The sequence below is a fragment of the Artemia sp. Qi Xiang Cuo genome, chromosome 7, assembly GCF_049724085.1.
Source record: "Artemia sp. Qi Xiang Cuo chromosome 7, ASM4972408v1, whole genome shotgun sequence".
NCBI classification, from domain to species: Eukaryota; Metazoa; Arthropoda; class Branchiopoda; order Anostraca; family Artemiidae; genus Artemia; species Artemia sp. Qi Xiang Cuo.
Genome location: NC_142800.1, coordinates 26716909 through 26731637, shown reverse-complemented (window position 1 = coordinate 26731637; position 14729 = coordinate 26716909). Strand labels below are relative to the sequence as shown.

The following is a 14729-nucleotide window of genomic DNA, read 5'->3' as shown; positions in this document are numbered from 1 at the left end:
AGATCTAGATTGTTAAACATTGTTGACACGATTTGAGGAAAGATTGGAATTCCCTCTGCAGATTGCCTTAAATCCCTAGGAAATTTTGTTAAATTTGGGTCTCAAAAAGTAATTTTTGTGTCAAGTGCCTCCGTTAAAAAACTTTTAACCTCCTGTTGGATCTACGACTTATCACTATACCAAAGAGCATATTAAACTCCAACACATATAACCATGCTGAAAAGTGGAACCGATTCTGTTCGGCGAAATTTCACTGCTATCTAGTGTGTCATGGGCACTGTAGAACTGTAGCGTCTTCTTTTTCCAAAGATTAATAAAACAAACTGTTTGCACAAAATAAGTTTTTCAAAAAAAGTGAAGAACTCCATTAAACCTAAAATGAACAAAAATAGAATCAAATAATCTACCAAGCATACAACTACCACAAATCAGTATCAATAAATAATTGAAAACCAAAACAAACAGAAATTAAAACAAATTAAACTCAAAACGAACAGAAATTAATCTGAGTAGGGTTCTAAACTCTATGCTTTTTATAAGTCACAATATAATTTGTACTTCACTGAAAATAATTCAAATGAATTTACTGAAAAAAATTGCATTGTTAGTTCAATAAACAGATGCTGATATTTATTCCTTAAAATCTTAATTAATTTTTGATTTTTTAAAAATTATAAAAGTGAAAATATTTAAAAGAATTTTTTTCAGTAAAGTACAAATTATATTATGGCTTTTAGAAAGCATAGGGTTTAGAACCCTACTCAGATTAATTTCTGATCGTTTTGAGTTTAACTTGTTTTAATTTCTGTTTGTTTTGGGTTTCATTTATTTATTGATACTGACTTGTGTTAGTTTTATATTTGGTATATCATTTAATTCTATTTTTGTTCAATTTTGTTTTAATTGAGTTCTTTACTTTTTTTTGAAAAACTTATTTCGTTCAAAATTTTTCTTTGATTAATTTCTGTTCGTTTTATATTGACATAATCTTTTACAGTGAGAAAGACTGAGCCTCTTCTGAAGTTAAACAACCATCCCTTCCATAAAAACCTTAAATACTCCATGGGCATAACTTACAACCCTTGTCCCCAATCTCTGAAGCTACTTTCTGACCCAAAAGTCTTGTTATATGACATTTAAACGGTTTTTAGTAAATGGGCTATCTCAATATGTCTAGTGGACACATTTCGGGACAATACGACGTGTGTGTAGGGGGAGAGAGTAGCTGCCCTCTAATCACTTTGACTCTTAAAAAGAGCACTAGAACGTCTGATTAATGAGCCCCCTTCAAAGCTTATATGACCACACTTTCAATAAAAACCCTATTGTATATATACAATAAAAACCACACTTTCAATATATATATATATATATATATATATATATATATATATATATATATATATATATATATATATATATATATATATATATATATATATATATATATATATATATATATATATATATATATATATATATATATTATAATTATATACATATATAATTATATATATTAAATATATATATATAATTATATATATTAAATATATATATAAATATATATATATTATATATATATATATATATATATATATATATATATATATATATATATATATATATATATATATATATATATATATATATATATATATATATATATATATATATATATATATATATATATATATATATATATATATATATATATATATATATATATATATATATATATATTGAAAAGGTATTGAGCATCTTTCGCCAAGTTTTCCAAAGCCCAATTTTAATAGTCCAAAATGATTGGAGGGCGACTAACGGCCCTCTCGTGCCCACCATTTCCCCAAACACATCCAATCAAATTTTGAAATAGACATTTTGTTCAACGTAGATGAAAGTTATGGAAATTAGGTCTTTGCCAGCGTTGTCGTAGAAACATCAAAAAGGACTCATTCAATTGGGAATTGAGAGGGCTAGTGCCCTCATTAATAGTCAGAGGCAATCGGAAGGCAAATGCCCCCCCTCGTCCATCATTTCCCCAAACACTTCCTATCAATATTTTGATATAGCCATTTTGTTGAACGTAGTTGAAGGATCCAGAAATTATGTATTTGAGTATAGAAAGCTATTGCTGTTCTTAATAGTTGAAAGTAATCGGAGGGATAATCCCCCCCCCACGTCCATCATTTCCCCAACAATTTCCGATCAACATTTTGGTCTAACCAATTCGTTAAGCGTGGTTAAAAGGTATAGAAATTATGTCTTTCAGGATCACAACCCTCCCTCCATAGCCCTCAGGACATGGGTCGTAAGTTATACCCTTGGGGCATAAAAGTTTTTTAAAGAAAGTTTCGTAGTAGAAGCTTCAAAAAGCGCTCATTTGATTGGAAATTTTGAGGATTAGTGCCTTTTTTATTAATCAAAAGTGATCAGAGGGCGAATTCGCCCCCCCCCCTCCGCATGCCTATCATTTCCGTAAACACTTCTAATCAAAATTTTGATATAGCCATTTTGTTAAGGATGTTAGAAAGGGCTGGAAATTATGTCTTTGAAGATAACAAATCCCCCAGCCCTCAGGGCAATGGTTGTAAGTTATGTCCTGGGGACAAATAGGGTTTTTATTGAAAGTGTGGTCATATAAGCTTTGAAGGGGGCTCATTGGATTGGTAATCAGACGCTCTAGTGCTCTTTTTAAGAGTCAAAGTGATTAGAGGGCAGCTACTCTCTCCCCCTACACACACGTCGTATTGTCCCGAAATGCGTCTAATAGAAATTTTGAGATAGCCCTTCTACTCGAAATTGTTTAAATATCATATAACAAGACTTTTGGGGTTGAAACAAACCCCAGAGATAGAGACAAGGGTTGTAAGTTATGCCCAGGGGGTATTTAAGGTCTTTTATGGAGGGGATGGTTGTTTAACTTCAGAAGAGGCTTAGTCATTCTCCCTGAAAAATACTATGCTAATATAAAACGAATAGAAATTAATCAAAAAAACTTTTTGCACAAAACAAGTTTTTCAAAAAAAATTAAAGAACTCCTTTAAACCAAAAATTAACAGAAATAGAATCAAATAATCTACCAAGCATACAACTACCGCAAATCAGTATCAATAAAGAAATGAAACCCAAAACAAACAAAAATTAAAATAAGTCAAACTCAAAACGATCAGAAATTAATCTGAGTAGGGTTCTAAACCCTATGCTTTCTAAAAGCCAGAATATAATTTGTACTTTACAGAAAAAACTTTTAAATGTTTTCACTTTTATAATTTTTAAGAAATCAAAAATTAATTAATATTTTAAGGAATAAATATCAGCATATTTATATTAAACTGACAACGCACATTTTTTTCAGTAAATTAATTTGAATTTTTTTCAGTAAAGTACAAATTATATTCTGGCTTTTATAAAGCATAGAGTTTAGAACCCTACTCAGATTAATTTCTGTTCGTTTTGAGTTTAATTTGTTTTAATTTCCGTTTGTTTTGGGTTTCAATTATTTATTGATACTGATTTGTGGTAGTTGTATGCTTGGTAGATTATTTGATTCTATTTTTGTTCATTTTAGGTTTAATGGAGTTCTTCACTTTTTTTGAAAAACTTATTTTGTGCAAACAGTTTGTTTTATTAATCTTTGGAAAAAGAAGACGCTACAGTTCTACAGTGCCCATGACACACTAGATAGCAGTGAAATTTCGCCGAACAGAATCGGTTCTACTTTTCAGCATGGTTATATGTGTTGGAGATTAATATGCTCTTTGGTATAGTGATAAGTCGTAGATCCTACAGGAGGTTAAAAGTTTTTTAACAGGGGCACTTGACACAAAAATTACTTTTTGAGACCCAAATTTAACAAAATTTCCTAGGGATTTAAGGCAATCTTTGCAGAGGGAATTCCAATCTTTCCTCAAATCGTGTCAACAATGTTTAACAATCTAGATCTTAGAAACGTTTCAAACAACAAACTATGATGAACATTTCTTCCAGTAGATGCGCCATCTAGATGAATGAATTCCAGAGATAATAACGTGACTAAAATAAGCCATATTATTCAGCTACGAGCTCTTGTTTTTGCCTAATAATTTTTGTTTAAATTTTAGTACAAAACCGTTCCCACTAAAAGGCTAAAAAAACTATTTTTCTTTCTAGTAAAAATATGAAGAATGCGAGACACTTACGCCCCTTTGTTTTGGGCACGCCCATAAGTACAAGTAAGATGAAACTAAATAGATCAAACCGGATTTAAATAAAGAACTAAAACCTAAAACAAACTAAAATTACAATTGATTAGGAAATCAAATGTGAAAAGAAAAGTTACTAAAAATCAAGCCTCCCAAAAAGGCCAAAATATATTTAAACTTCTCTTTTTTTTGTAAACTAATTAAATTGCTTTGTACTGCATATTGCTTTATAAATTGGATAATCAACTAAATATTTATTTACTTGAGTTATTTCATTAAATTACCTAATTTATTACTGGTTAAATTTTAAAATGGAACTAATTTCCACCAACATATTCACCAAAACATACCCAAAAACATATACCTTGAATCCATTAAACCAAACTTATTCATATACCTTGAATTCATTCATTTCAGATGTGCAATAATTTTGACAGCCTAATAAAACTAAGAAACCTTGATCGGTAACATTTGGAATAGCCTACTGAGATATTGCATGAATAATACAGCCAAATTAAAAAAAGAGCATAATTTACCACAAATAAGAGCGGGATTTCCACCAGAGCAGTGTCTAGGATTTTTATTTAGAGCAGATACCACAATAATATTGTTGGGAGGGGGGAGGGAGTTGAGTGTATTTTTAGCTGGGTTTTCAAGACCTAACTATGAACCGTTTAAATTTGTTTAAGAGGAATAGTCTATTTGCCACATTTTTACAATCAAGCCCCCTCCCCATGTTTATTGCCCCCTCCCAAACGCCCCTGGTTTCCTCTTCCGGGAATTCTGTAAGATTTAAGTGTCACGTGCTTTAATAAAAATGATTTATTTTTTAGTTCTAATTGAGTTTCAATTAAAATAAGCCTTTCTCGACTTAAAAACACTCCTAACAATTAATTTAGCTTCACTGGCTAACATTTTGCAACATAAATTTACAATATCACGCAGTTTATCGTATTTTCTGATATGCAAAAAACGCCTCTTAAATCCGTGGCGCTTTTCAAACAGGGTCCAAGTCCACTTTTTTTCCGGAAATGAGTAAAGATACGGTTCGAAAGAGCTCAAAGGGATCTATCGTTTGGTCTGTCAAAATGAGCTTATCTTTAAGTCTGAACGAGTTATAAATTGTTCCAAAAGGGCGTAAAAAAGAACACAAGTCCCTTATCTTCTAAGTAATGAACAATTCAGAATTCCGAGAGAATTCCGAACAAAAATTTAACTAGGAATCGAACTTTAAAGTTTCAAGGTTCTTAAATTTTGATTCGTGAGAAAGAATTTTTCATCGTATATTTTTATTTTTATTTTGCTTTCTGGTAAAATTAGTAAAGTGAACTTAGGCACTTTTTTGCAAAACGCCATGAAAATTATCACACTTATTGCCATAATTTAGTCCTGTTTATTCCCAGCTAGAGGAAGGAAAAAATATCTTACCTTCACCATCGTTATTTGCTCCTTGGCTGGGATCCTGATTTGAAGGGCCAGGAACGTCACTGGACCCTTGGTTACTCTTTTTACCGTCCTGATTGGCCATCTGTAACTTCCCTGGACGGGAAGTACGGCGACTAAAAAAAAACGTTTAATAAGTTTCGAAACAACACTTCGTCAGATTTAGGCCACATAAGGACCATAAGAAACCACAATTCACCATTCTGTTGCAAGAAGCAGACTCCTTTTCAGGTTATTCGTTTTCGAGCTTTTTAGCTTCAAGTTTTTACTTTCGTTTTAATTTATCTTTACTATAGAGCATTTATTGTGCTATAGCACAATATTCCTGATTTTCCTGATTTTTGAACGACATTTCATAATTTTCACTCAATGAAACTTTGGCAGGAGTGGGCCAAAATTATCCTGTCATAGAATACAAAGGCACCATTGTTGTGGTGCCACAACAGAACACCACTCTGTTGTGGCAAGATCTCTTTAATTACCTTAAAAGGGCACTAAAACTTCAAATTTTCATTCAAATTAGCCCCTCAATGTCACAGTTAATCAAGGCTTACAACTAAGTGGTGCTACTTTCCCCCCCCCCCCCCTCTCGCAATAACTGGCTTGAGTGTTATATGAGTATCGTTGAAAGCAAAATGTATTTTAAGCAGTAGTTTTCATGAGCGAAACCTAGAAAAAGAAAATAATGACAACAAAAAACACCTTAATAGTCAAGATTGTTTGAAAGAACTAATGAAAGTAGACTGACTGTTTAACTGCTAAAAGTTTCAGCAATTTATCATTTTTTATTAAAGTTATAATTACAAAAGAGCAAATTATGCTAACTAAATTCTGGCCGTTTTTAATTGGTACAGTTTTATTGTTGGTTTTTTCCCTGAAATTTTAAACTTCATAACCTTAGTCCTTGGATGTTGTAAATGTCTGTTATAAAACACATGTTGTGATGTCTTTTGAGTTTAATTAATTGAAGAGGTATGACTCTTTAACCAGAGGCAACAATAAAGCGTTACTAAAATATATTACATTTTCGGACTAAATATATTTAGCGGACTAAAATATATTACATTTTCTAACTAGTCTTCAAGAAAAAAAAATAATAGTTCATTTGCGTCTATAAATAGAAAACTAGATAGTACTAAACATAAATACATTGAAAGTATGAGGAAATTACCTGGTACTCGCACAGGAACCCGTGGTTGTATCTTGTTTCACCCTTTTATGGGCAGCACCACCTTGATTATATTTTCGCTTCTGAGAGGAAGGACCCTGTGCTTTTAGGGTAATACTCAAATCTTCTAAAACATAAACAGTGAAAACGGGTTTGTTAGTCAGAACAGATTATGAATGATTCATTTTATACTTAGATCTTAATAGAAAGCTAAACACGATAGAACAAACTTAAGCATAATGAAGAAGTGGAAAGTTGAAAAACAAATATATACACATAAATATATATACAGGGGATGTTAATAGGTCTAAACCCCTATGGATTCTAAAGACTAGAACGTAATTTGCGCTTTACTGAACACAAGCTTAATTTTGACCTATGTATTCTTATTTCTCATAGCATCAAAATAAGAGAAGAAAAAAATTGCCATCATAACCCAGATTACTGAAAAAAAACAAAACAAATAAATATCAATTGATAGTTTAATATATACTTACTTTAAATTATACTTAGATCTTGATAGAAAGCTACACACGATAAAACAAACTTAAGCTTCATGAAGAAGAGGAAAGTTGAAAAACAAATATATACACACAAATATATATACAGGGGATGTAAAAAGGCCTAAACCCCTATGCATTCTAAAGACTAGAAGGTAATTTGCGCTTTACTAAAAACAAGCTTAATTTTGAGATATGTTTTCTTATTTCTCATAGCATCAAGATAAGAAAAGAACAAAAATTGCCATCATAACCCAGATCATTGAAAAAAAAAAAATATCAGTTGATAGTTTAATACATACTGATATTCAGTCCTGAAAGTGTTGGTAATTTTGAAACTACTAAAGTTGCAAAAGAGAAAACGTTTCAAATTTTGTTTTCGTTAAAATGCAAATTATGTTATCGTCTTTAGAAGGCGCAGGAGGCTTTAGCCTTATTCCTCTTTGTGGTAGTTTCTGCTCGTTTTGAGTTTTACTTGCTTGTTAATTGTAATTTCTGTTCGTTCTAGGTTTCATTTATTTACTGATAGGGATTTATGGCAGTTTTACACTGGAAAAATTACTTGACTTATTTTTGCCCATCTTTGGTTTAGTGCAGCTCTTTACTTTTCTTTGAAAAACTTCTTTTATGGTAAAAAGTCCTTTAAATTAATTCCTGTACATTTTTAATTAACATTAGACTTTTTCATTGATTGAGAAACGAATTTTTTTTTTTATCTTTTTAGTTTTTCTCTACAAGAATCCAGATTTTGGCTCACTATTTATATGTTGAACAAAATTTTGCAACAATTTTTAATAATAATTGTGCTATAATACTTTAGATTGATTGGTGTGGAGGAAAATATTCAAATATATGGGTTGAAAATTTTCATAGTCTTAGGGGTTCTATAGGGCTGACAAAATTCTAACCTCCGTCAAGCTACAACCGGGAGCCGGCGTTTTCCATCGGAAAGCTCCCCCCCCCCCCAGCGGAAAATTCCCCCACACAAAATTGAGCAGCCACAGAAAAAAACACAAAATAGGAACTATAAAATATCGATCAGGTGTCCTAAGGGGTAATAGAAGGACAGATATCAAAAACAGGTTTAGGACAGAGGCTGGTTGGTATCCAATCACTTAAATCATAAAAAAAGGACCAGAACTCTCAATTTCCGATCGAATGAGCATTCTTTGAAGTTTCTACAACCACGAGGGGGAGGTTGGGGATGAGAAGAAGGCAGCTCCCTTCCTATACGGAATAAATTCTGTTAATTTTGGAGTTTAATGTTACTCTTTACTTTCATAATAACATCATAGACCAGAAATATTCCCAGGAATGAAGAGAGATTAAATATCAACTTCTACATACACCCCATGTCCCTTTCTTACAACTATTTCTCCCGTCCTTTATCTGTTCCTGGGCTATGAGCAGCCACAGAAAAAAACACAAAATAGGAACTATAAAATATCGATCAGGTGTCCTAAGGGGTAATAGAAGGACAGATATCAAAAACAGGTTTAGGACAGAGGCTGGTTGGTATCCAATCACTTGAATCATAAAAAAGGACCAGAACTCTCAATTTCCGATCGAATGAGCATTCTTTGAAGTTTCTACAACCACGAGGGGGAGGTTGGGGATGAGAAGAAGGCAGCTCCCTTCCTATACGGAATAAATTCTGTTAATTTTGGAGTTTAATGTTACTCTTTACTTTCATAATAACATCATAGACCAGAAATATTCCCAGGAATGAAGAGAGATTAAATATCAACTTCTACATACACCCCATGTCCCTTTCTTACAACTATTTCCCCCGTCCTTTATCTGTTCCTGGGCTATTGCACCTACCCCCTTTTGACAATATGGACACACATAGTACCTCAGGATTTAATTTTACACACACCCCAACTTTTCCTGAGAAATAGAACTTAATACCCTATTCTGTTCCTGAGACATTATATCCATGCCATTTTGACAACCTGGAATTGTCAACCATTTTGACACTTAAACCCTGCTGATCTAATTCAATAATAGCAGCGGCAATAGTAGTGGCAGTAGTAATACTAGCAGTCCTTAGAGTTCAATTTAATACCCTCAACAGTTCTTGAGATATTGCTGATATGCCCTTTTGCCAACAACATGTAAATAGTCTCTTCTCATTTGGTTTTACAGATATATAGACTTTCCGTGAAAGTTTCAATTTTATACCCTATTTCATTCCTGAGATAATCCGCCATTACCATTTTGACAACCTAGATGCACTTAAACTATTATGATTTAATTCAATAGCAGTATTATTAGTAAAAACAGTAGCCCTAGCAATATTAAAAGCCCTGAAAGTTTTAGTTTAATACCCTAAAGCGTTGTTGGTACAATGCTGATTCACTCCTTTGATAACCCTCAAGTACGTGGTATGTTTTGATTAAGTTCAATGCCACCCTCACTATTCTCTGAAAGTTTTACCTTAGCATTTACCATCGCCTTAGGATTAGCAATAATAGTAGTGGTAGCATTAGTAGTAGTAGTAGGAACAGTGGGAGTAATAGGGATAGCAGTAGTAGTATTCGCATAGCGTCTTTTTGGTTAGTTCAGCATCCCCTCAAAATGCCCTAAAAGCTGCAAATGAGCACTCTAACTTTGCCTAGTTCTGCGTCTCCTCAACATGCCTGATAGTTTTAGCTTAATACTCAAAGCTGTTTCTGAGATATTGTTGTTACGCCTTTTTTATAACCTAAATGCACATAGTGTATTTGACGTAGTCCAGCATCCCCCTTGACAATCCCAAAGAGTTTCATTTTCATATTATTAGCATCAATGATAGTAGTGCTAGAAGCAGTAACAATAGCAGTAGAACTAGTATGTAAACAGTACCCTTTTATTAGTTCAACATTCCCTGAGAGTTTCACCTTAATACTCTTAGCCTCAGTAGTAGTAGTAGGGGGAAAATACACATATTGCCCTTCCGTTAGTTCAACATCCCCTCGAAATCGCCAGAGAGTTTCAAATTAATGCTCTAAGCCTTTTGGTTAGTTCAACATTCCCCAAAACATATCCTATAAATTTTATCTAAGGCATTGCCGTCCTAGCCGAGTGGTAAGCAGGCTAGACTAGATCATCTGTCCGTGATGAGAGGGGTTCAAGTCCTGGTGCCGTTGGTTATTCAGTTTCGAACGGGGGTCAGTGTCGTGACTGTAAGCTCAGCTAGAGTCGAACTAGCTCTAAATGGGTGCCTGGAGAAACCTGGGGAAGGTAACCAGGAAGTGTGCATAAATACAGGATGGCTGACCTCAAGCCCCTGTTGCACTTCCTGATTGAAGGGCAATGAAACGAAGATCAGCACTACCGGCAGGGACTGTAAAGTCCATTGCCAAATTCTTTTTTCTTTTACTCTAAGCCATTCCTAGGATATTGATGATACGCCCTTTTGACAACCTGCATGCACATAGTGTGCTAATACCTTTACCCTTAGTAGTAGCAGTTGCAATAACAGTAGTGGTAGTAGTAGCCCAAGTAGTAACAGTAGTAGTATACACATATTGTCTTTTGGTCAGTTTAACATCCCCCTCTCATGCTCTGTAAGCTTCAACTTAATACTAAGCCGTTCCTAAGATATTGCTGATATGCCTTTTTGACAACCTGTATGCACATAGCCTGTTTTGATTTAGTTGAACTCCTCTCTCGACATTTCCTGAAATGTTCACCTCAATATCCTAGCCTTAGAATTAGTCATAGTAGAAGTCGTAGTTGCAGCAGTAGTAGCAGTGTAGCAACATGCATATATTCCCTTTGGTTCAATTGATCATTCCCTTTATTTCCAGGTAATTGATCATTACCTGGAAGTTTCAACTTAATACCCTAAGCCGTTCATGAGGTACGCCTTTTTGACAATAGTTTGTGTACACAGAGTGCGCTTTGATTTAGTCCAACCCTCCCTTAAACGTTCCTAGAGAGCTTCACCTTAATACATAAAGCCTTTAGGACAGCAAGGGTCAAACATTCCCCTTTTCCAATAACAAATACTATACGTACACAATGGACGGATAGCATAACTTACAGCCCTTGTCCCAAGGGCTGTGAGTTGGGATGTCCCGGAGGCATGGTTTTTGTACCTTTCAACTATGGTGAATCCATTAAAAACCTAGACTATTCATCCCAGGAAAGTGATATTTTTCTTTTCAAAATTATATAGGAACCATGATCATTATTAGAGGCTTTAAAAATCTACAGCTTTCCAAGAGTACCTTAAATGCATCTTACACAGGGGAGAGAACGAGAAGACTAGACAGGTATGTAGGTTAACATAACGACACGTCAGCATACAAGTCAATACATCATAAGAAGGGGGGGCTTGCCCAGCCCCCTTTATCAGTGGATGGACTCAACTGTCCTCTACTCAACCCTGTAATAACGCGCCAAGTAAACAACATACGATTAATACTACCACAATGGAAAAGAAAATATCAAGGTGTGTATGTGGCCTCTCCCTTCTTCCAGGCATAAGTTACAATAGAAAAATAAAACATCACACGAACTAGAAATCACGGAAATTTTTACAAAGTAGAGCAACTGTTTAGAATATTATACCCCCTTCCCAAAGTAAAAGCTTTTAAGCCCCCTTTCCACCCAAATTTGGACTTTGTAGGCAACAACCTGCCCTTAGCAAAAAGGAAACGAGTCAACTACCCCCGCCGGTGACTTGGGTGCAGTCAAATTTTGTGTAATTTTTATTTACATTTGTATGAGCCTGTTGACCCCTCCCCTGGTTAGGGCATAGTCAAATTTTATGTACTCTCTCAATTCACCTATTCAGCGACCCCTCCCCTCAATGTCTTTTTGGGGGCAAGGAGTCTTTAGAAACAAAAAATTGACTTATCGAAACTGAAAATTTGTCAAAATAGCAAAACTGACAAATGGCAATTCCCTATGCAGCACTTCAAATTTTTTCCAAATAGTTATTATAAGGAAAATTTATTTCATTTTCTTTGCTCAATTATAATAAAAAATGATGGATAATTTACTTGTTATGAAATAAATAATTTGAAATATTACTCTATCCCACCTTGGGTTGGTTGCAGTTTAATTTTATGTAATTCTTGGTTATATTTATACAAATATTTTGAGCAAAAACAAAAAATAATTAAATAAAATCGTCACAATTCTAATAAGACACCCTAACCCTTCCAAAAATTCTGCCCCCCCCCCTTCCAGGCTGTATGTTGAGCACTGCTGGATTAAATAATAGTTGTCTAAGGTTTTCAGAGACAGGCAGGGCTTTCTTAGACAATAAAAAAACTTTTTGTATAGAAGATAGAAAAATTAGAAAATAGAAAACGACATTAAAAATGCATCAAAACAGCAATAAAAAATATGTATTGTTTGAAACATGTAGGCAATCACAAGAGAAATTCCAAAAAATGAAAAAGATTTTTACGAGAAGCCTAAGGTTTCCCTTTTTCCAAATAAGAATTTTTCAAAACATTTATTTAAGGTAACTTCATTTGCTTTTCTTTTCTCTATATTAAAAACTGGACAACAAACTGAATATCATATGGGATACAAATATTACTCCAAATATCAAGTTATCTTTTTGTCGTGCAGAAACTGCTAAAGAGGTCAGATTAATTCGCCTTTTAAAACTCGACTGTACTTATTAAGAAGATACAACAAAACACGAAACAAAAACATAATATAAAAAATAAGACATAATAAAAGAACATGATGAATAATAGAACAAATAAAAAATAAATAAAACATTTGCTAGAACATTGCAGCTGAGAAAAGAGAAGAAACTAAATGAAACATAAAAGCACAAAATGTAAGGGAAAATAATTTACCGGGATTACCAGAGGAACTGGCTGTTTTGAAAGCAGAAGAGCTTTGAGATACACCTGTACTACTGCCTTCCAGATAATCCTGTTTTTTAGATACTCGATTTCGTAAAACAACCGAACTCCTGCCTTGTTTAGCAGACGAAGCAGCAGGGGTGACTTGTGAGGTTGTTGATTCAGTCACAGGTATACTAGAACCACCAGGATTCACTAACTCGACACTTGAACTTCCTTTGGCAATATCCCGAAAACCTATCCTTGGCTCTCTTCTAGATTCACTACCTTTAGAAATTATTTCACCTTGTCCTTTTTTCTTAGATGCAATGTGTCTTTTTTTTGACACAGAATTTCCCTCGGCTTGATTGTGAGAGCTAGAAGGCGCTTCTTCTTGAGTACTCACAGTGATCAGTTTTGCTCGCTTGTGTTTCCTGCAAAAGGAGAAAAAAAAAATGACAATCAAGGTCAGGAATAGATTTATCCATTGAAGAACTAAAGATCCATCAAACTTTATTAAAACCAAAGTCATTGACTTGTACACAATAAAAAATAATCCAGATAGTCAAACTGAGATTTACTGAAACTTTTATTGTCTGAGATAATCGTACCTGCTAATATCTAAAGTAGAGGCTTCATTGATGCATTTGGGTAGAAAGGTGAGCCCGTTACAAGACCCTGTTGAAATTAGCGTCCAACAAGGATTTTCAGCTTGCATGATCTGAAAGCCAAAAGCGGCGCATTTGAACCCAAGCAATCTCAAACTCCTTCTTGAAATTCAGCTCTATGTTTATAAGCCACATACCTATTTTTTCTATTGAAAACAGCCGATGCTCTAAAAAAAGTTATTGGGTCTAAGTACTCATTTGACAAAAGAAAGAAAAGACAAAGCTTAGATACGCACAAAGCAACTGTTGTCAAAACAGTGTAAATCCAGTTTGCCATCATCATCATACAATTAAAAAAAAAATCTGAACCGATAAATCATGTTCAAATCAAAAATGACTGTATTTTCAACAATGCAGCACAGTCATTGATAACCCTCATAATCAAGTAATTCATTGCCATGCCTAGTCCACTAGTTCCTATTACGTAAATTTAAAATCTCTAATCTATTCCCAGTCCTCCTAACAGAAAGCGTTTTCAGCAAAGAGTTTCAACCCCATGATTGGTTTCTAAAAATCACCTTGTGACAACTTCTGCAGTGCCGGACGCGTATAGTCCATGCTGGAACCCGCTGAGACTGAAAAGGAAGCCTAATTTGACAGATGACAACTAAATATGGGCACCACCAGAAGGGGTATTTTGGTCTTTTGAATTACTACAGCCAAAATTACCCTTTCAACTTTCAGAGCTACAAAAATTGCTTACCATGCATTTTTCAAGCTTATATATTTAAAACTTGTTTTGTTCCAAATGCTTTGTATTCTCTTTTCTCGCTTACAAAATTTGAATTAAAAAAAACAAGTTTTTCAACTAATTTAGATAGCAACACTAAAACTTAAAACGAACATAAAAAAGTCTCAAAGCTCCTTAAAAATACTTCTCATACAAAGTCAACTATGTTTGAGGGGTCTTTCCTAAAGAATTGGGACAAAAAGTGAAAGTTTAGCGTAAAGAGAGAGGATTGAGGAAGGGA

General features: G+C 33.8%; 1 protein-coding gene across 4 annotated transcripts in view; it reads right to left on the bottom strand.

The window, feature by feature from the left end:
• Positions 1-14729, bottom strand: part of ctrip (E3 ubiquitin-protein ligase ctrip) — a 155084-nt gene that overhangs the window by 121421 nt on the left and 18934 nt on the right. For 2 of the 4 annotated variants that reach the window (XM_089092141.1, XM_089092143.1), the window contains exons 3-5: positions 13103-13524; positions 6796-6919; positions 5610-5740 (exon numbers count right to left, since the gene is read on the bottom strand). In XM_089092141.1, the coding sequence (XP_088948267.1) occupies positions 5610-5740; positions 6796-6919; positions 13103-13524 (677 nt within the window). Of the gene's footprint in view, positions 1-5609; positions 5741-6795; positions 6920-13102; positions 13525-14729 lie in introns of those variants that run through there. The other 2 variants (XM_089092142.1, XM_089092144.1) reach the window with 2 other exon arrangements.